The 20,959-nt window shown below is 39.2% G+C and overlaps 1 protein-coding gene and 1 long non-coding RNA gene across 8 annotated transcripts in view; one reads left to right on the plus strand and one right to left on the minus strand.

Moving 5' to 3' along the window:
- LOC117829928 overlaps window positions 1-5,371 on the plus strand; it is a 44,021-nt gene extending 38,650 nt beyond the window's left edge. For 3 of the 4 annotated variants that reach the window (XR_004634712.1, XR_004634713.1, XR_004634710.1), the window contains one exon: window positions 1,796-2,268. This is a non-coding gene — a long non-coding RNA (uncharacterized LOC117829928). Of the gene's footprint in view, window positions 1-1,795; window positions 2,269-5,208 lie in introns of those variants that run through there. The other variant, XR_004634711.1, reaches the window with a different exon arrangement.
- Window positions 1,504-19,905, minus strand: ttll6 (tubulin tyrosine ligase-like family, member 6). 4 transcript variants are annotated; one of them, XM_034707719.1, is made up of 17 exons: window positions 19,719-19,905; window positions 16,521-16,688; window positions 13,044-13,196; window positions 12,763-12,803; window positions 9,806-9,924; window positions 9,202-9,332; window positions 8,951-9,107; window positions 8,725-8,868; window positions 8,136-8,221; window positions 7,817-8,042; window positions 7,516-7,694; window positions 7,235-7,423; window positions 4,702-4,864; window positions 4,053-4,382; window positions 3,832-3,900; window positions 2,770-2,908; window positions 1,504-2,155 (listed from the first exon to the last, which is right to left on the minus strand). In XM_034707719.1, exons 5-17 carry the CDS (start codon window positions 9,884-9,886, stop codon window positions 1,899-1,901), a joined length of 2,151 nt encoding a protein of 716 aa, XP_034563610.1. In that variant the 5' UTR covers window positions 9,887-9,924; window positions 12,763-12,803; window positions 13,044-13,196; window positions 16,521-16,688; window positions 19,719-19,905; the 3' UTR covers window positions 1,504-1,898. The 4 variants fall into 4 exon arrangements, with proteins under 4 accessions (XP_034563610.1, XP_034563609.1, XP_034563611.1 ...); XM_034707718.1 differs by having other exon boundaries at window positions 12,763-12,800; window positions 19,719-19,903; XM_034707720.1 differs by having other exon boundaries at window positions 12,988-13,196; window positions 19,719-19,902.
- Between the last annotated feature and the right edge of the window lie 1,054 nt (window positions 19,906-20,959).

Raw genomic sequence — 20,959 nt, forward strand, 5'->3', positions numbered from 1 at the left:
ATCTTAAAGGAGATTATTGAAGTTTAATTCCTCTTAAATCCTGAACCTGAGGTGATCTTTGTTTTTACATTCATCTCACCTTTGTGATTAATTTAAAAAACGCACAGGATTGAGCTGATTTCTTCAGGGATTTCTGCGTAAAAGCTTCTGATTATGATCCCAAAATGGAGGATTATTTCCTTCAGTGCGTGAGGGTGGATTTGATCAAACCACAGGCCGGAGAGTGAAGTCACATCGGAGTGATTTCAGTCCTCAGGGGAGAGAAAAAAAAATCACCAACTTTTCTTTTAATAAGATTTTAAGGACAAAACGAAACTCGGAGTCACTTCTAGGCTCCAATTAATTATTCAAAACTTCCTCCGTCTTCAAAGTCTTGTGATTTCTTTCTTCTAATTTCCGTTTTGCTTTGTTTGAAAAGCCTCTTTCACTCTGAATGCTGCAGATTTCCACTTCCACGGAGGATTTCCGACATTTATATAGACGCAATAAAACCATAAATTCCTTGAACGCAACACAATCCCCTTATCCGCCCTTTCTCCTTTTTTTGTTCCTTAAAGACTCAAACTTTGGGAACCTCGAGAGCGTGGTGTTCCTATTGTGGGGATTTTCAGACTGGAAGAATAAAGCTTACATTTATTAAACATGGAAAACATATTTGGATGTAGTTTCTAATCTTTCCCAGATTATTAAACTCGAATAATCCAGATTTGGCCTTTTATTCAAAGCGGTGTGTTCTCTCTGCAGGCCTGAGGACTCCTCTTCAGTTTTTTAAAGTTTTATTGAATTGTTGTGTTTTTTTCTGCAGGCGGAGGCCTTACTGCATGAATCATATTCTTTAAAATCTCTTTCGATTCATATAAAACATTAAATCCTTTATGGAGAGCTGATGACGCTTTATGAGACATTTACAGCTCCTTATTTTAACGAAGCATCTGTGATTTTACATGATTACGCAGCTGATTCTAATCTTATTATTAAAAACAGCTTTATTTATTTCTTTAAGGATTCATCAGCTCGTGTTTGTGATGTTTTGCAGATTTTAAAGGATTCTCGTCTCAGAGTTTGAAAGTTTCGTCTCGTTTTGTTTCCAGTTTGAAGCTGGAACAAAGAAACCGGATACAGAGATGTTGTAAAACTTTACGACCCTTATTATCTGAATGAAAGCTTCAAAATAAAACCATAATTTACATTCAAGCTGCAGAGAAAAATAAACCTGAATATAAAAAAAAGGATCTTCAAATATGTGAATATAAAATTCACAATAATGAGGTTTTTTTTCTGCAGAATCCAAAAAAGCAAAAGAACAAATCCCTGATTAAAAAACAAAATTAAAAAAGAGTTAGAGTTTAAAATAAATGACATTTAAAACACATAATTTATTAACATCAGTGCAAAAACAAAAACCTGAAAAATAAATCTCCTTGAGGAAAGAAGCAGGAGGCCTCGATGATGTTCAGTTAATCTTAAATCCAGGGTTTAATCTGGAATGAAAGCATCTCCATGCTGTGTGATAATCTGTGACTTTATTAGAGGTGATGTGTGTTAGAAGAGGAGTTCTCCTGGTGTTTATGTGTGTTCTGCAGTTATTTTGGCACTCTGTTGTTAGTTGAGGTGTGTGTGTGATGATATCTCACATGTGAGCGACACACAGCGAATGAAACATTTAAAAAGCCGTGATGTGTTTCTTTGTCAGCTGGAGGTTTTATGGTGGCAGGCAGCGTAAACTGCAGGAATCAGATATAAAATTAATGTACAAACATTCATCACAGGCACGTGTGTTTGTGTGTTTTCACAGTTTTAAGGCCTCTCTACCTCCACGTCTCCTCACACACCCTGGAGGTCTAGCAGCAGCTTAAATCCAGACCTCCTCCTGCTCCTCCTGCTCCTCCTGCTACTCCTCACTGGCCTTTCCAGAGCTGGGGGTTTCTGCGGGAGGAGGTTCGTAGGATGTGAGAGAAGCCAGGCCTTCGGACCATGGGGGCGCGGCTGGAGATGACTGCTAGGTCCTGCAGGGCGGCGGGGTCGTGGGACGTGAGGGCGCTGCAGCGAAGGCCTCCTTTAGGGACGTGGTTTACGAGCGGGGCGCCGGGACGGGAGAAGGCATTGGCATGGGAGCTGCTCCTGCTGTCCTGCCGCACGGCCAGAGAGCTGCCGGCTGCCAAGGAGGGGACAGAGAGGGAGAGTGAGACGTCTGGGAGAAGACCAACTGGACCCAAAACAATCAGGCTGAGAGGTTCAATTAAAGCTAATGTTATTTTTAAATGTTTACACTCTGTGGAAGATTATTCTACAAAATAAAACATTATCAGACAACTGGGATGATGCAAAACAAGACCAGACAGACAATAAGAATAAAAACTATTATCTGTATTAATGGGGATTATTATTTGTTAGATTCCTGCTCCACTTTTACAAGATAAAAAAAACAATACTACTTCTTTTTAATCAAAATATATAGAAAAACCTTTTTAAGTAAAATGACGCTCTAAAAACTGAAGTACTCTATCTAAATATTTCCATCTACAACTTGAAACTGCATTTCTTTTGTTTCTTTTTCAAATATTTGTTGTAATAAAGCAGAACAAAGAGCATTCAAGAAATAAAATATATACACATTTATTTATTCATTTAAGCTAAACATAAAAACATGTTTTACAGCTGAATAAGAAAAGCTAAAAGTGAAGCTTTTAAAACCTGAAAGAAAAACGAAAAGGTTAAAACATCCTTGTATCTTCAGTCCCAGCATGCAGAGCGCTCAGGCGTGTTTACCTGGCCACTGTATCCTCTGGGCGCTGCAGGTCCGGTGTATCTCCGGGGGTCTGTGGTGGCTCTCGGGCTCGGGCTCGTTCAGGATCCTCTGGTCCACGGAGGGCCAAACACTCAGCTGAGTCATGTGGGAGTGGAGGTGCTGCGACACAGCCGGGGACAACGTGTGTGTTTAATTCTGCTTGGTGGTTTATTTAATAAGATGCAGGTTATCAGTGACGTTCAGAGGCTGAGTCTCTGATGTTCATTTCAAGATTCAACAGTTTGTCTTTTAGATTTTACATTTTGAATAAATAAAGGAAGCTGTTGGACGTGAATCTAAATTCAAACATGAGTACTTGTGAATTTGATGGCTGCAGAGTTTTAAGGATGCACTGCTGCCTCTGAAAGAACCACAAATTAACTCCACTATTTTTTTTGTAGCAAAAAAGATCCTGAATAATATTTAGGTGTTGAAATTAAAACTAAAACTAAAAGTTGCCTCATGTATTACTCTTCAAAAAAAGAATAAAAAATGCCATTATTTTAATAAATTATTAATAATTAAAGTATTTTTTTAAGCGAAATGTTTGTAATGTTATGTCTTTAAAATGTGAATTTGCTGGTGTCCTTTAATGCATTAAAGTAAATTTAATGTCTTCCAAAATTAGAAAAACTTTGCAAAATTAGAACACATTTTTGAAAATTGTTTTTGATTTTAAAACACAAACTGCCAGATTAACCAGTTAAATTACATTTTCTAACAAACCTAATAAAGGTGTGAATTAAAGGTAAAGGTATTTAATTCAGATTAAATAAGGAAATGTGCAGATTTGAATTTTGACTCCTTTTCTTTACAATTTATACAGTTTTTAAAATGATTATCCTTTTGTCCCAGATAAATTTAAGATCACTAAATTTTGACGGCATGCTTTGGTGGAAGAATAAAACACAAATTTGGACATTTCAAATCACAACATAATTCTTTTAGAGAATCCTTCATTGTATGTTTCTTTAAATAATCCAGATTTGGTGATTCTAAATTATCAGATTATTTTGGTTGACCCGGGGTCGTCTTTGCGGTACCTTTCTTGAGATCTGAGCGCAGGGCTGCTGTGGCTTTATCCTCTGAGTAAACCGAGTCAATGAGTATAACTGAAACACAAAGAGGGAGTCAAATTATCTTCATGTACTAAATAAAAACAGGAATCAGAGATTAAACACAACAACAAACGTTTCAAGGATTATTTCAGTTGATGCGTCCACGCCAGCTGACTTTAGGTGGACTCTTGTGGTTCTGGTCTCACCTTAGTCTGCTGCGGTCTCTGTTGAGCCGGTTTGCTCTGCTGGAGTCTGCAGGCGTCCCTGTTGTTCTGCAGGACTCCCCCTCCTCCGCCTCCATCTCTCCGGCCCTTTAGCAGCTGGTGGACCTGGTCCACGATTCCCAGATCCTGCAACAGCTTCTTCCTCCTGAGCAGCGCGTCCACCCGCTCCTGCTCCTGCTCCTCCTCGTCTGTCTCTTCCTCTTCCTCTTCCTCCTCCTCCTCCTCCTCTTCCTCCTCTACCTCTACTTCCTCCAGCTTCTCCTCCTGGACTTCTGCAGCTTCAGGTTCCACTGGCGAGGCGGACAGAGGCGGCTGCAGAGAGACATTTGATTCAATTGTTTTTACTGCCTCAGTGTTTGTGCTGTGTTCAATATATTACCAATTACTGTCGGTGAATAACCTTGATAACGCCGTTTGTTTCTCCCGTCTGCAAAATAAAATATATTCTCATTTTAAACGAGAGGGAGCAAATAAAACTGATCTGCTGGATTATTATTATACCTTTATTTAAATGGTCTAAAAGTACATTTATTCTAAAGGGGTCATCTGGAATATGAGCCATTCATCACAGGGCAGAGGCTGTTTGACTCCCTCTTGTGGACACATGGAGGCACTGCAGCTTCAGTCTCACCGAGGACGGCTCAGAGATCGGGAGGGGGGGTTGTGTTTTCGTCTCTGGTCGTTGTGGTAGGACTCTCTCCCCCGCCGTCTCCCCCTGCAGGTCTTTTCTCCGGCCTCCCTTCATGTCTCTCTCCTTCTGCTCCTGCTTCAGACGCAGCTCCTGCAGCTGTTGCCTAAAACACATGAAAACACAGAAACTTATACAAACTGTCCTCTTATGTTTTAACCTTATCACCTGGGCTGTTTTTCTTTCCCCTGTTCTGATTTTGGATGATTCTCAGAGTCTTCCTTTAACGTGTTTCTTCCTCCAGCTGTCAGGATGTTTTAATATCTTGTGTGAAACACTTAAAATCGCCTTGCCTGGTTGAATACATCCTTCTACATTTATTCCAGCTCTAGTTTGAAGTAATGAACGATAAGATCCGGCTCCTGTTAGAGAGCTGGTTTCCTTTCTTTCCCTCTTGTTGTTTTTATTTAACACATGACAGAATAACAAGACGTCCTTCTCTCCACTCAGGCACTGACTGAATGCTGAGTTGAAGTGTGTCCTGCAACCAATCAGATGCAGGGGGAGGTTTAAGAAAACCTTAAACGGTGCGATGAAGAGCCGAGTTGAGCCAAATGAAGTGGATCACCTAACAGAGCTGGATTTCCCATCACTATTTGAACGCTTTGATCACTTAAACAATAAAGACATGACACAAAAATATATGAAAAGCTTATAAAAAATGAGATTCTGTTAGATAAGTTGCTCATTTGATAAAAAAAATGTATTTTCTGGACATGAGATATTACTGTAAGTCACTTCATGTTTTTACATCAGGGCTCCCATCGTTCCTTAAAAAGGCTTGAATTAGATTTTTAAGATAGAAGTTCATAAGATGTCTTATCTTTACTTGTGTGATGTCAACTTTCTGACTGAGACATGTCTGAAAACTTCATAAAATCTACTCTACGTTTTTTTTTTTGTGGATCTGCTTGTTAATGTGATAATTCTTGACATCTACAGCAGGATTTAAAAACATGCAAAGTCACAAACCAGGAGCAGAAATGAAGAAGGGGAAACAGAGGACTTCATGTTTGGTGAAACATGTCTTCAAGATGAAGCTCTGCCACATGATTAGCAGGGGGAAACAAAGATTATGAGGTGACTTGACATGCAAACAGCTTTCAAACACACACCTGTGAATTTGGTTTTAAAAAGTGTGCATCTTCCCTTTAAATCCTGATTAGTTTAAAGGTAGAGTGAGAAATTATTCAGTAAATGGATGAGCAACAAGCTGAAAAAACAAAGTCAGAAGTCAGAAATGAAAAGATGTGTGGTTTAATATGTCCAATAAGAAGAAAAGTCTTCACAAATTAAATAATCAAAACAGAAAATATTTGGTATTTTGAACTAAAAATGTCTTTAAGTCTCAATAAATCATGAAAATGGTTCCGTTTGTTTAAAAAAAAGAAAGGAAAAGATGTTGCTCTTCTCACTCTTAATAAAGATCCTCGATCTGATGTTTCTCTGAGCCAACATGAAACTAAAAATATAAATAAATATATATTTTCAACTTTGTTTTGTGGATCTGCTTGCTTATGTGACAGTTCTTGACATCTACAGCAGGAACAGAAATGAAGCCAGGGAAACAGAGGACTTAATGATCAGTGAAACATGTCTTCAAGATGAAGCTCTGTCACGTGATTAGCAGGGGGAAACAAAGATTATGAGGTGACTTATAAGACATAAAAACAGCTTTTAGACACGCCACACCTGTGAATTTGGTTTTCAAAAGTCTGTATCTTCCCTTTAAATCCTGATTAGTTCACATATGAAGCTGAGGTTTAAGATTATCTGCCCTGTCTGTGGATGTGGAACACGCTCTGCTTAAGAGGCTCAACATTTACAGAGAGGAAACATGAGTGACTCTGAGTGAGAGGGTGATTGGATTTTTATCATTTTTATACCAAACACCACGTCCTTCTTTCTCTAAATAACCTCCTCATTACAGAGAGATCATAGATACCGTGCATTTTGTTTATTGCTACCTTTCCTCGCTGGGTTATTTAAAGGTAAAGAGAGAAATTATCCAGTAAATTGAAGGGCAACACACTGAAATATCAAAGAAAGAAGTCAGAAACAAAAAGATGTGTGATTTAAGATGAAATACGATGAATAAAAGAAGAAAAATCGTCCTAAATTAAATCCTCAAACAAGTAAATATTTGGTATTTTGCTCAATAAATGTCTTTAAGTCTCAATAAAACATTAAATTGTTCTGGTTGTTTTAAAAAAAAGCAAAAGGAAATGATGTTGCTCTTCTCACTCTTAATAAAAATCCTCTATCTGATGTTCCTCTGAGCCAACACAAAACTAAAAATATAAATGAATATATATTTTCGACTACACATTGTAAATTAAAGGTTCCTTCTTCAGATAAACCTTCAGTTCATTCTGACTCTCTCCTTTTGTTATGTTTATGTTTGATGTGTTTTTCATTACACAGAACCAGATCTGCCTGGTCTCTTTCCTGTGCTCTGTGTGTGGACAGCAGGTACCTGGCACACTCCTCTCTGGCCTTGGACGCTGCCGTCTCCTGGAAGAGCGAGCTGCTGTGTTTGAAGTACTTGTCGTATTTCTCTGCTCCCTCTCTGGGGTAGATCCTCCTGAAGCCGCCCAGGTGTTTGGCCTCGTACCTCTCCATCTGCTCCACCGTGGCGGCCTGGCACTGACGCAGCTCCTCCGTCCTGGTGGCAGAGCACACAAAGAGCTGTCGGGTGAGGGAGTGTGACCTTAGCAATAAAAAACCGCACGCCGTTTGTATCTGACAGAACCCTACCTGGCCTCTCTGGTGCTGTTCTGCTGCAGCCTGTCCTTCACCCTGCGTCTCTCCTCCTTGGTGATCTTGCGGCGGTCGCAGGCTCCCAGGTTGATGAGGACCAGAGTGTCGTAGAGGAGAGCGTCTTTGACTTCGCGGTCCAGCTGTGAGTCGGTGGTGAAACTTGGGGAGTGATTCACCTGAACACAAACGAATAATCTGATTAATCTGGACATACAGTAGAAGAGATGTTCTGATGAAACACACTTAAATACACCTTCCTAAATCTGAATGCTTGATATCAGCACTTCTGGTTTCTTACCTCAAGCACCCAGGGTCTGAGCCGGTGATCCAGCAGCACGTCGAAGCCCAGGATCTCGAAGCAGGCGCTGCCGGTGGTGTGGTTGGGGAAGCAGGTGTGGTAGTTGTGTTTGAGGATGGGGTGAGCCGAGATCAGAGTCTTTATGATCACGTCCTCGATGTCGTTCCACAGCTTGTCCGTGTTGCAGCTGTTGGTCTCAAAGAGTTTGTTCAGGGTCGACAGCTTCCTGCAGGACGAGATAAAAACAAGCTGTGAGATGTGATGAGCAGAATTTAAGAGTGTTGTAAGATGAAGCATGAAGCAGGGGCGATGGGGTCACCGTTTGCTGCCTGTGTCTTCATCTCGGATGAAGTTCTCACTGTTCTTGTTGATGGAGTAGTTGGTGAGATGCATGCACACGTCATCCTAATGCAAGGAGAGAGACATGACCAGCATGTTATAATCAGAACTGTGATGATCGAACCTGCAACACTTTGATGATAGATCCTTTAAGAGTCCGCTTCTGCACTTAAATATGAATTAGCACGAGTCATCATGAGTTCTGGAAACCGGTTTTTCCAAATGTTGCACCTCCCTGGTTTTATGATGTGTTTTATTTGAATAAAACCAGGGTAACTATCTTGGTCATGATTACATCTTTGCACCCAAAGCATGAACGATCTCAAGGGTGCAGATTATTTGCTATAACCACAATTCCACTTCAGGAAATTTCACAGGTATGACAACCCTTTGGAGCAGGGCTTCCCAAAGTGTGGGTCGGGACCATACGCTTTGGAGGACCAGAGGAGGAAAGAAGAGCTTTGAGGATTGGACTTGTGGAGGTTTCTGATTGATTGAGCACTTCCACTTCCTTTTAAAAAAGCTGCAGCCGTGAACATGAACCTCCAAAAATCAGTGTCACTCCTCACCACATTCCCGTGTGTCGGTTCGGTGTATTTGGTGGTGCAGAAGCGAGCCAGTCCCTCCTTGAACATGAATATGCTGAACGGATCACACGACGTCACCAGCACGTAGATACGCAAGTCGAACTTGTATCCGTCCAGAATCAAAGGCTGGGGAGAGGATGAACACAGGATGAACTTAGAGCATGTTTTCAGAAACAATCACAGGTGTGTGTTTTTAATAGTCTCTCACCTTTGTGATGTAAGCCTGGCAGATCATATGTTCTCCAGGCTGGATGTCTTTACTGGATTTAGTGATGAAGATGCCTTTGCCTTGGCAGCCGGTGTCGGGCTTACAGATGTAAGTCTTCCCTTTTTTGGCCCTGGTGAAAACTTGGAAGTCGCTGTAACTGCAAAACATGATGGGAGAAGAAATCAGCACTTAAAGACTAATCAGAGAAACAAAAATAAAGGTAAACTGGAATGGGAGAGGTGCACACTGACTCTGCAGGAAGGCACCACGTTCTGGGGAAGATATTGTAGTCTTTGGGGAACAGCTTGAGCATGCGGTTCATGTTTCTCGCCAGCGAGTCTTTGCGGCAGATCTCGTTCATCCCCGGGAAATGGTTTATTTTCTGCAAAGACACAAGCGGCACACGCAGAGAGGGGAGTGATCTGTGAGTGTATGAGGAGTGTCGCCACAGTGTGTGTGTTTTTATAAAGCAGTCAAAGTGAGATATGACTGAATCAACTGATCACAGTTATTCCTTCAGAGAGGAATTGAACAGTCCCTGCTCTGAATTACCCCAAAACATTACAAACTGATTACCTGAGCTGAGGAACTGTTATGAGCGGTGAATACTGTGCCCTGAAGACACTCCCCCCCCGTCTCCTAATCTCATTGGAAATCTACATTTTGTATTAGTAGGTGAGCGGGCATATTGAGCAGAAGAATTTAAATCACAGCTCAGGATAAAACAAATAGACGGAGCAGAATCACCAGTCCCACGCGCTTCAATTTCAGTTTCATTTGTATATCTGATTCCGGCTTAATTAGTCTTCTATGATGATGAGAAGAATGTTTTTGTGGGTAAATTGAGTGGAATACCTGGTAACGCTTCATGTCCTTAACACGGTCTAAAGACACCGAGCAGTCCGTCCAGAAAAGAGTCCAGTCCTCGCTCTCCATCGCCTCCCTGAGGCCGTACCTGCGAGCAGCACGGCGCACTGACACGACAAATCAAAACATCATTTTTACCAACTACAATAATCAATACCATCCTTTTTAAATACACTAAATGGCCAAAAGTATGCAAACACTCTGATATTTCACTCGTGTGTGTGTGATTGTAAAAAGGCTCTTAAATCATGTGGGCCTCCTCTCTCCAGGTTTCAGTGTTTCCACCTGTCGTTGAATGTTGCTGCAGGGATCATCTCCCATTCAGATACGAAAGCATCAGCTGATGTTTGTTGATGTATACAGAGTGTCATCTCCTCATGCACACCTGCAGCAGCCTGCAGATTTGCACAGCCACGCAGCTTCATGTCGAGAGGCCTTCTCCTGTTTTAATGCTCATAACTAAAATCCTCTGCAGAGCATTCAAATGTCGTGATAATGATTTTGTCCAAACGTATAAAACTTGACGCCAAGAGTGAGACAGTTCCTCTCGTTATGTTTTTAATGTCACTGCAATCAAGTTTCTGAGGCTGTAGCATCTAAACTATGGAACGCTCAGCTTGTCCTCAAACACACCTGTTGGTGAGTTGTGTTGTGTTGTTGTCTTTTTAGCTTTTTATTTCTCTCTCTGAAACCCTCGCCTCGTATCCTCAAGAGGCTGTGGGGCGCCGTTTGTAAAGTTGTGCACACTGAAAATAACAGCAGCAATTCTCAAGGTTCAGCTGCAAAACTTAGCAAGAATTTTTAAAAGTCACTTTTTTATTAAATTTAGAGCAAAATGTGAGATCTTCTTCACATTTAATTTTGTTGAGAAAAATATATTTAAGTTACAATCACTGTTAAACCTGAATTCTCAATATAAATATACATTTTTAATGTTAAATATAAATATAAATGTTAAATGTTAAATATAAATGTTAAATGTTAAATATAAATGTTAAATGTTAAATATAAATGTTAAATGTTAAATATAAATGTTCAATATGAATGTTAGATATAAATCTAAATGTTAAATATAAATTAAATGTTAAATGTAATGTTAAATATAAGTATAAATGTTAAATATAAATATAAACGTTAAATTTTAAATAGAAATGTTAGATATAAATCTAAATTTGAAATGTTAAATACATTTTTAATTCTAAATTAAATGTTAAATGTTAAATGTAATGTTAAATAGAAGTATAAATGTTAAATGTCCAATATAAATGCAAAATATAAATTGAATGTTAAATGTTAAATACAAATAAAAACATTAAATGTAAAATATAAACGTTAAATGTTAAATATAAATGTCAAATGCTAAATATAAATATAAATGTTAAATGTTAAATATAAATGTTAAATGTTAAATATAAATGTTAAATGTTAAATATAAATGTTCAATATGAATGTTAGATATAAATCTAAATGTTAAATATAAATTAAATGTTAAATGTAATGTTAAATATAAGTATAAATGTTAAATATAAATATAAACGTTAAATTTTAAATAGAAATGTTAGATATAAATCTAAATTTTAAATGTTAAATACATTTTTAATTCTAAATTAAATGTTAAATGTGAAATGTAATGTTAAATAGAAGTATAAATGTTAAATGTCCAATATAAATGTAAAATATAAATTGAATGTTAAATGTTAAATACAAATAAAAACATTAAATGTAAAATATAAACGTTAAATGTTAAATATAAATGTCAAATGCTAAATATAAATATAAATGTTAAATGTTAAATATAAATGTTAAATGTCAAATATAAATGTTAAATGTTAAATATAAATGTTCAATATGATTGTTAGATATAAATCTAAATGTTAAATATAAATTAAATGTTAAATGTAATGTTAAATATAAGTATAAATGTTAAATATAAATATAAACGTTAAATTTTAAATAGAAATGTTAGATATAAATCTAAATTTTAAATGTTAAATACATTTTTAACTCTAAATTAAATGTTAAATGTTAAATGTAATGTTAAATAGAAGTATAAATGTTAAATGTCCAATATAAATGTAAAATATAAATTGAATGTTAAATGTTAAATACAAATGAAAACATTAAATGTAAAATATAAACGTTAAATGTTAAATGTAATGTTAAATAGAAGTATAAATGTTAAATGTCCAATATAAATGTAAAATATAAATTGAATGTTAAATGTTAAATACAAATAAAAACATTAAATGTAAAATATAAACGTTAAATGTTAAATTTAAAAGCTAAATGTTAAATATAAACATAAATTTTAAATGTCAAATGTAATGTTTAATACAAATATAAACATTAAATTTAAAATCTAAACATTAAATGTTAAATAAAATAAATTGATTGTTAAATCTTATTGTTTAATGTTAAATCTAAATGTTAAATGTTGCTCTGCAATCCTAAGTATTTAGCTAATATGCAAATTCACATTGCAGCCTAGCGGAAATACCAAAATAAAAGCTTCATAAAGTGAAACAGATATAACAATAGCAGCTTAGCTTGTCCGTACCATAGACTGGGTCAGTTCTGTCTCTGAGTGTTGTGAAATCTCTTAAAGGCCTCAAAACTGCTTATCCAACATTTTTTCGACGGGCAGTCCGTCTATAACCCGTAGGAGTCAGAACTGACAGACTAGGGTTTGGATATCTGTATTATGGGGTGTATCGCTTTACAAATGGCGCCCAATAAGAGGCTGCACCTTGTCCACACTGTGAAATACTCATGGACCAGAGTGTCCACATATTTTTGGCCACATAGATTATATATTGCTTCCTCTGGTCTATTCTGCACTCTAAGAAGTCATTATACAGGACTAAAGTACAGATTGATACAGGACCTTCTAATAAATGACAGAAAAATTGATATTTATGATTTGTTATCTTTTGTCCATGACGTACCGCTCTCATATTTGCAGTTAGTGAGGTTGATCCACAGTCATCTGGAAGAGAAGAGAGACAGAGAGAAGGACAGACTTCTGCTTTGCTGCGAGGTCCCACAAATGCCCCATTATCCGCCCATTCCCCCGTTCAGAATGATGAGGACGAGCGAGGAAAGAAAAACTTAAGAGCCTCCAGGACAAAGTTATAAAATCATAACTGTCAGGGTGCTTAGACATAATGTACCTGCAGTGGGAAATGACTGCAGGAGTGCAAATGGAGGAGATCCAGCAGTAAAGTACCTCTTCTTGCCTTTCCTCCTCTTCTTTAGGTTGATGGGCGCCTGGGTTCGGATGCAGGCTTCACTTTGGCTCTCTCCCCCCTCGCCCTCTCTGTGCTGCTCATATTTAAGCGCTTCATCCTTCCTTTCCGGGCTGTCCACAGGTAGACCCATCCTGGATAAGCACAACACAAACAAACAAACAAACGCTTAAATCTTATGATACACACGTTCAATGCTTTTTCTGTGTTGTTAAAATGTTGAATGGAAAGTGCTCACAGCCTCACGGTGAAACTCAATCAAACGGAGCCAAGTACTCGCTGATAGCGCTCGCATGGACTCATGTTTCTGTTTCCATCTCTCTCATCAGGTGAGTGCTCCGGCTGTCAGCACTCTGTCGCACAGCCGCGTTCAAGAGTTATTGTGGCAGCACGGATACAAATAATGCAACAATAGGGAGGGGGAATTAATGCTCACGATGATCAGAGATTAAATTATATTACTTTACAAACTGTTGATGCAGAGGAGGAAATAACTCGGCCTTCTCATCCTTTAGGGTTTGAATTTAAGTAGGTTTGTTCAGTGTCCTCCATCTATACAGCCCATGATTAATAACACACCTCCCCTCATGCTCTATATCTACTTGTGACATGTCACAGAACAACATGTCTTCAGTATAGCGTAGTGTTACTCTCAACACCACCCATAAATCATCCCTTATTCCAACTCTCCCTGGAGCGTCTTAAAGCATTTATAAATTGTGAGCACACCAGAGAGTCTGCGGCGTTTCATCTCGAGTGAAGTGCACTCTCATTAATAAGAGAAGATTAAATAAGGTCTCCTAACCAAACTTGTCCAAGCTAGTGTGAAGTAAAGAGGCGGGCTTTGAGTCTCCTCGCCAACAGCTGCAGTGTTCCAGCCTGTCACTCAAATCAGCTCTGCCCTTATATGGGCAAAACTTGCAAGTTTAATATCTTCAAAAATACAGAGTTATAAAAAAATGCACCCCCCGTACAATGTGTGCCGATATAGAAATGAGCTCTTCAGACCTAAACTGTTTTTTGAACCAGGCTGTAAACATGTTTATTTCTGCTGTAGAGATCGTCTTCTTTGAATGGGTGTATATGAGGTTTCCTGTGTTTCTGCAGCCAGCCTCAAGTGGATGCTTGATGAACTGCAGTTTATAACACCTCAGCATGGGCTTCATATTTTGAGACCGGAGGTTGCCGCTTGGTAAATACTTCCAGATAGAAGTTAGGCGAAGAGAGAGAAGCATTTAAAGCTCCTGTGAGGAACTTTTGGTTTTTGATGATTTTGGAGCCCCCTGCGGACAAACTGATTATGTCCTGTACATGTGTTTCTGACATTTGGCTTTCTTTTAACAGTCAACTGTATCGCTCATCATGAATATTTTCTGCATTAAAAATAAATAAGGGTTTTCTTAATCATACAGTTAATCTCCTCATCTCGACACCTACCCCCTTGCAGCAGCTACAGGCGTTAAAAATGACAATTTAGACATTTTATTCCGTTTGCTGATGATCTAATTTGCTTCTGTATGTCATAGATAAGCGTCAGTGTTCATTTCAGTCTTTTCCATAACTACTTAATTACTCTGAACAGGAGCTTCAATTTGCAGTACGGTAATACTCACCACTGTAGCATGTTAGCATGCCAACGTTTGTGGATTTGCACTGCACATCAAGTACAGCTAAGGTGAGTTGAAACATCATACAGGATCTACAGGTTTTTGTTCATGGCTCAAATATCGAACCAAGTGAAATGTTGACCTGATAATGGGACTAAATTAAAGGGACAGTTCAGATTTTTAAAAGTGGGTTGTGTCAGGGCCTTATGACAGTGGATAATAAAGTACATTAAAGTCACCAGAATTATCCTGAAGGGCACAAAAATGTGTACCAGGATTAAATCAAATTCTCATTCAGACATTTAACTCTAAACTAGGTTTGTCAACCTCATGGTGGCACTGGATTCTAAATTGGGATCGACAGGGAACAATAAATATCAATGAAAGTGTTTGTAGAGTTCATTTAATAGTGGCTGATACAATGCCGTCATTATATCTACGCTTCCATTGAAGTTCATAGAAGTAAAGTTAGATCTGTTTAGCTCCATCTCTCCTGTTAATGTCCGTCTGCGCTCTGACCTGAGCACATCAGCCGGCAACCCTCGCAGCAGCGTCTCAGCTGTTCACCTCTACCTCCTATCTGGTGTCTTACGAGGTGAAGGTGAGTTCAAGTCAAGTACAATCCTGACAGAACACTTGGGAGGTTGCTGGTGGTGGCAGTAAGGAGGGACACCCCAGCTGGACTCTGGGAGGTTAGGGTGCTAGGTAACGGTATTCTGATCCAACGATCTGGATAATCCTGACCCTGAACTGTGAGCTTTACATCGGGCCGAGACGCCTCGCTGACCTCAGCCCCGGGTCGGGTTACAGTTCTGTAAGGATTTCTTTGTAGGTCTCCGTCAGTGTGCGACAACAACAGGTACACGAATAACGCCTTTGTGTTACCTGTCTTCAGGGAACAATCGCTGGACGTCGTTAAGAGCTCAGTGTCATGACTTCAAACTGCTTCTTGACACGTAAAGGAACTAACTGTTGTCTTGTTTGATTTCAAATAAGGTGTGATGCTAAACACTGATATCATTTCTTTAAAATGTGTCTGATGCACTGATTTTAAGTGCATTCAAGTGAATTATTGTAAGCCAAATATTAAAAATCTGTATAAGAAAACTGTTACAAGTGGTCCACTTGCACCTGTAGCTTGGGCACAGCATACTGCCTTTCACATGTGAACACTCACCTTTAAATTATTGTGGTTTATTATGTAAAAGTGCATTAAAAAAGAACTAATTATATGTCTCCATTGCCTGAAGTGTGTTGTCTCGTGCAAACATCCAGTAAGCTTTTAATTTAATTTAAATGCAACAGAGAGACTTGCAATTCTTTTCACATTTGGCTGCTTTCAATTATTTCTTTAATTCTTTAAATGTATTGTTTATTTTCTTTGCTCGGTGGTAAGTCGTGTGCTCCATGTGCAGAGGCAATAGTCCTCTAAAGTGTTGGCCCAGGGATTGACTCTCAGCCTCTGCCCCTTTCCACTTATTCCCCACTCTATCCACTGTCCTCTCCTCTTAATGAAGGCATAAAAGCCCCTGAACATAGTCCAAAAAATGTATGATCAAAATCCCCATGAGCTAATTTTCTGTTGATTAAGTTTCTCGCTTGCAGTCAAATGAGCATCAAATAAACTGAGCAAGAATCAAAGCAGACTGGTGATTTAATTTTGTGCTCATTTTTAAGGCTTGCTCTCATTCTTAAGTACACATCGACATGAATGATGTGCACAAATTATACTCTTAGAGAAATACATTTTTAAAGTGGCACACCGACTATTTCAACTACCATAAAAGTCTGCAGCAAAAGTTATTTTCAGTGAAGTTTTAAGTCTTCGTTTGAGTACCTGCTCTCACTCACCCGCTTTGTTAGTCCCACATCCGTGTCCACAGTGTTCCCCCCCGTAAGTCACTTCCTTGTCGCCTCTTCAAAGCACCAATCTCGGTCTCAAGAGCCCTTTAAGACGCTGTCACACTCCTCAGCAGACAAAACGACGAGACACAACCTGCCCTCCAGCGCCGTCTGCTTCTGGAAAAAACAAAAGGAGAAGATTTGTATCAACACGAGAATGGCCCAGTTCAGATTGACTTACACACACTGGAGCAGCGGGCCCAGCGGTGGATCTGGTGACCAATTAGAAGGTGAGGGGACAAAACACCTGATCCCTCCTGACATGATGGAGAGAAAATGAGCGGTGGACCTCAGTGGGGAGCGGGCAGAGAGGGATAATCCTGGATATTTGTTAGCAGAAATAGGAGAAGTGTGTTTCAACACCTCCTGTTGTTAAATTTAAATCAGTGCTGAAAAGCATTATGTGGTGTAAGTGAACAGGTTGGACATCTATCGTCTGAGCCAACTTGAAACAGAGTATCCGCAGTTGGAGCTCAGCCGTCGACTGCAGACATTAAAAATGGAGGATTGGCAGGAGGGGGAATGCTGGTCAAGACAGACACCTGTCAAAACAGAAAGGTATCAGAAGATTGAATTATAACGGGTTGGACGATGACTAATCAACATTAAATCAACATGAATTAATCACAAGTTAACACCCTACACTCCACCACACACACTTATCCATCCTTTGTTGTCCTTATAATGCTTTAAAGATCACCTACTAATCTCCCAGTATTGATATCAGTGACTGAATTTAATTATTGAACACATGGCAGAATGTTAGTTTGAGAGGGAGAGAGAGAGAGAGAGCTACATGAGCAACATGAGCTCTCATACAATTACAGAGCAATGCAATTATAATTTAATGTCACAGTGGTGTCTTTTTATGGAGACATTAGATGTGAGTGGGGAAAGATTATGTGCTCATGCTTTTATTTAGAGCAGAAAACTAAAAGTCTCTCATGTTATTTAAAGAGAACGAGCTTTGTGGGAAAGTTTAGCACAGCTTTTAAAACCTGGAAGTGCAATTCTTCTAAATGAATTGGGAGTGACATCAAATTCTGCTCGATATGATCAGCAGTTTATCATTCTGATAACATATGAATAAAGTCTGTATCTCTAACAAACAGGTCTTTTTCAGTAGACATCTCCAACTCCATGTCTTCACCAGCTAATTTAAGATGAGGGGGTTCCACAAGGCTCCATCCTGGGTCCTGTTCTCTTGTCCATCTACAGGCTCCCACCAGGTCAAAATTTCATACCACTGCTATGCTGACAACACACAACTATACCTCACCATTAAACCAAATAAGTAAGATACTTTTCTTTAATAACTTCGGTCCCCTGTCAACTTACATCAAACCATCTGCTCTAAACCTTGGATTTACGTTCGACCTTGCTCTTATATTGACTCCCAAGTGAAAGAAGTTGTGAAAAGAGTTTCTTTCAGCTAAGTCTGATTTCAAAGTTAAAACCAAGCGGCAACCTCAGTACAGGCTATAGTTAAAACCCATCCTTTTTATGAATGACTTTGAAAAGTGATCCATACTTTTCTCTTCCTGGCTCGAATATTTTAGCTCCCTATATGCTGGGATCAGTCAGTTGTCCCTGTTCTGCATGCAGCCAGACTGACTGACTGACAGGCTGGCTAATTGACAGGTTAACTGACTGACTGGTTCCAGGAAGAGGGATCACCGTCTCATTCTCTTCACTGTTTTCCAATTTGCAGGAGTACCTTAAAGGTTGTGTTATGTGTTCCTAAAGCCCAACCTGGCCCCTTCCTAGATAACTGACACCCTGAGCTCTTATGCAACCACCAGGCCTCTAAGATCCTCTAACAAGGCCCCTCAGTTGTGGAGCAGCCTCAATCAGGTCTGCACCCCCTCCTGTGACTCTTTTAAATTTCGCCTCAACACCGACCTTTACATGTTACCGTGTTTGAGTCCCCTTGTCTTGAATACACAGCTATGCCTCGCTGTCCCAGCGTGCAGAATCTCTGGATTGGAATCTTTAATTTTCTTTCAAAAGTTCTCAGGGTTGAGATGAAACATGATCACATATTGATTATCTTTAGGGTGTCAGAAGGGCTCAGGAATCTCCAAGTCGCTCAACAATGTCTGCTCAGCGCTAAGAAACTGATCCTCCTGATTTGGAAGAAGAAAGAAGCACATACTGTACACTCAAACTGTGGTTAATGGAGATGGAGAATAGAGAGAGATTATTTTTGATGAGCTGAAATAATCAACTTTGTGTATACATTGTCAGGTGGCACTCCTTGGAAGGGTTGAGGATGGGATAAGTACGGTGGCCCTGAAGTGCAAATCACAACGGCAATTCAGAAAACACTACGACAAATCAGAAAACACTACGACATTAACCAAACCGGAAGAAGCGACGAGTCATGTCCCCAGAGGTTACCTACTTCTTCTTCGTTAATGTTGTAGTGTTTTCTGATTTGCCGTAGTGTTTTGCACTTCAGGGCTACCTTATATAAGTTCTTGTTCTGCTGATAACTTTGTACTCTGATGAAGACAGTTTTGCCTGATGATAAGGAATAAGTAATCCGACTCGAGTCTGTCAAACATTTTGCAAACTACAGAGTTGTTTCTACCTTGGAAAACATTGATATAATACTGATCTAATATATATGATTATTAAACAATTGTCATTATTGTTATTATCCAACAAACTAAACACAGTAAAAACAGTCAAATTAGCTTTACTTTGACTCCCAAACCACTATAAGTCTACTGTATCTGCATTATAACAACGTTAACCTGATAAAACTCATGTGCTTTCACTTTACTTGACGTTTTTTCTACCTCTGCTTTTACATTCTTCTTTATATAACACAAGACTTACCTTCTATCCTGAAATAAAGAAGCACATCTGGACACGTTTCATCCACATAGAAGAGAAAAGGTGACTTATTTAACCTCCACATGTCAAAGAGTAAAGCTCTAAAATAAGAGACCCTGTGTGAACATGTAGGTTTGTCAGATATCTGAAGTTTTAACATGAAATGAAGCTTAACGTCGCTGCTAGCATCCTATTTCAGAGCTAGCTTACATGCTATAAGTACAGTGCTGTTTCTATGGTAACGGAATGCTGACTTCTCGAGTTTTCTTTTAAAAGATGTAAAAACCTCCTTTAATCTTCCTTTACCTCGAGATAATGATCCCTTCTTTGTTAGAGACCAGAAGCACGAGCAGCTCGACCTTTTTCAGCCCTTGTTGTTGTTTTCCGTGAGGTTTGAAGTCTTTAAATGACGGAGAATCGTTTCCTTATAAATGTAAACATGAAGGAAGTGGAGGCACTACACGCGCGTGGGCTTTTCAGATGAAACGCCCCCTTTTTGGATCCAGCCAATCAGAGGAAAGCGCTGTGAGAGTTCTGTTCTCTGATTGGTTCTTGTTTCAAGGCTGGGAGAGGATGATTAACAGGTGCACCTGCAGTTTAATCAGAGTTTAATGTATAGTCCATGGGTTCCCAAAGTGTGGGTAGGGACCCCTTGGGGGGGTCGCGAAACACAGATGTAGGGTCCTGAGATGTCTTCCAGAATGCTTATTTTTTTAAATGATCTAAAAATAGTAAATTTGACCCATTATAGTAAAAGAATATGGACAAAAATAGTAGCTAACCTTGAAATAAAACCATGAAAATAGAAAATGTAATGAGTTTTCTGCCAACCTTTTTGTCAGATGACTCCGAAGTTTAGGGTTAGTGAACAGTGAATTATCAAAAGCATCAGTAGCAGCAGGTTAATTCCATAGACTGCATAAAATATGGATCCGTGACATCACCCATCTGTTTCTGGAGCGCTGTTTTGAGGCCAATCGGCGGCGGCGGCGGCGGCGGCGGCCATATTGCTGCTGTCGAGCAATTGTGATGTAAAGAGGCGGGCTTTGAGCCTCCTAGCCAACAGCTACAGTGTTCCCACCTGTCAATCAAGTCAGCTGTGCCTCTCATTGGAAGACTCGGAATCTCAATATCTTCTTCATTAGAAAATAATCCACCGCCCTACAGTATGTGCTGATCGAGAAATGAGCTATCCAGACTACACTTGTCTTTTGTACCAGGCTGTAAACATGTTTATTTCTGCTGTAAAGATCGGCTTCTTTGAATTGGTGTGTATGTGGTTTCCGGTACTTCCGCAGCCAGCCTCAAGCCAATCCTCGATGAACTGCAGTTTTTTGCACTTCAGCATTGGACTCATATTTTTAGACCGTAGGTTGCCGCTTGGTTAATTCATAACGGCACTGGAAACACAGTCACATGCTCATATAGGTAGGCTAATTTTCTGAAGACCAGCTAAATGAAGCCACATTAAATCACTTTGAGGGACAGTGGGGGTCACAAGACTTTGGCAACAATATTTTGGGGGTCGCGGGCTGAAAAGTTTGGGA

This window comes from Notolabrus celidotus, chromosome 18, assembly GCF_009762535.1.
Source record: "Notolabrus celidotus isolate fNotCel1 chromosome 18, fNotCel1.pri, whole genome shotgun sequence".
Taxonomy (NCBI): domain Eukaryota; kingdom Metazoa; phylum Chordata; class Actinopteri; order Labriformes; family Labridae; genus Notolabrus; species Notolabrus celidotus.

Excerpts from the sequence above, each read along its gene's own strand:
- ttll6 (XM_034707718.1), bottom strand. The coding sequence starts at position 13,195 with ATGGGTCTACCTGTGGACAGCCCGGAAAGGAAGGATGAAGCGCTTAAA. Across the intron at positions 4,383-4,701 it reads CGATCTCTGAGCCGTCCTCG|CCGCCTCTGTCCGCCTCGCC; the intron begins GTGAGACTGAAG and ends GTCTCTCTGCAG. Across the intron at positions 3,901-4,052 it reads AGAGACCGCAGCAGACTAAG|TTATACTCATTGACTCGGTT; the intron begins GTGAGACCAGAA and ends TTTGTGTTTCAG.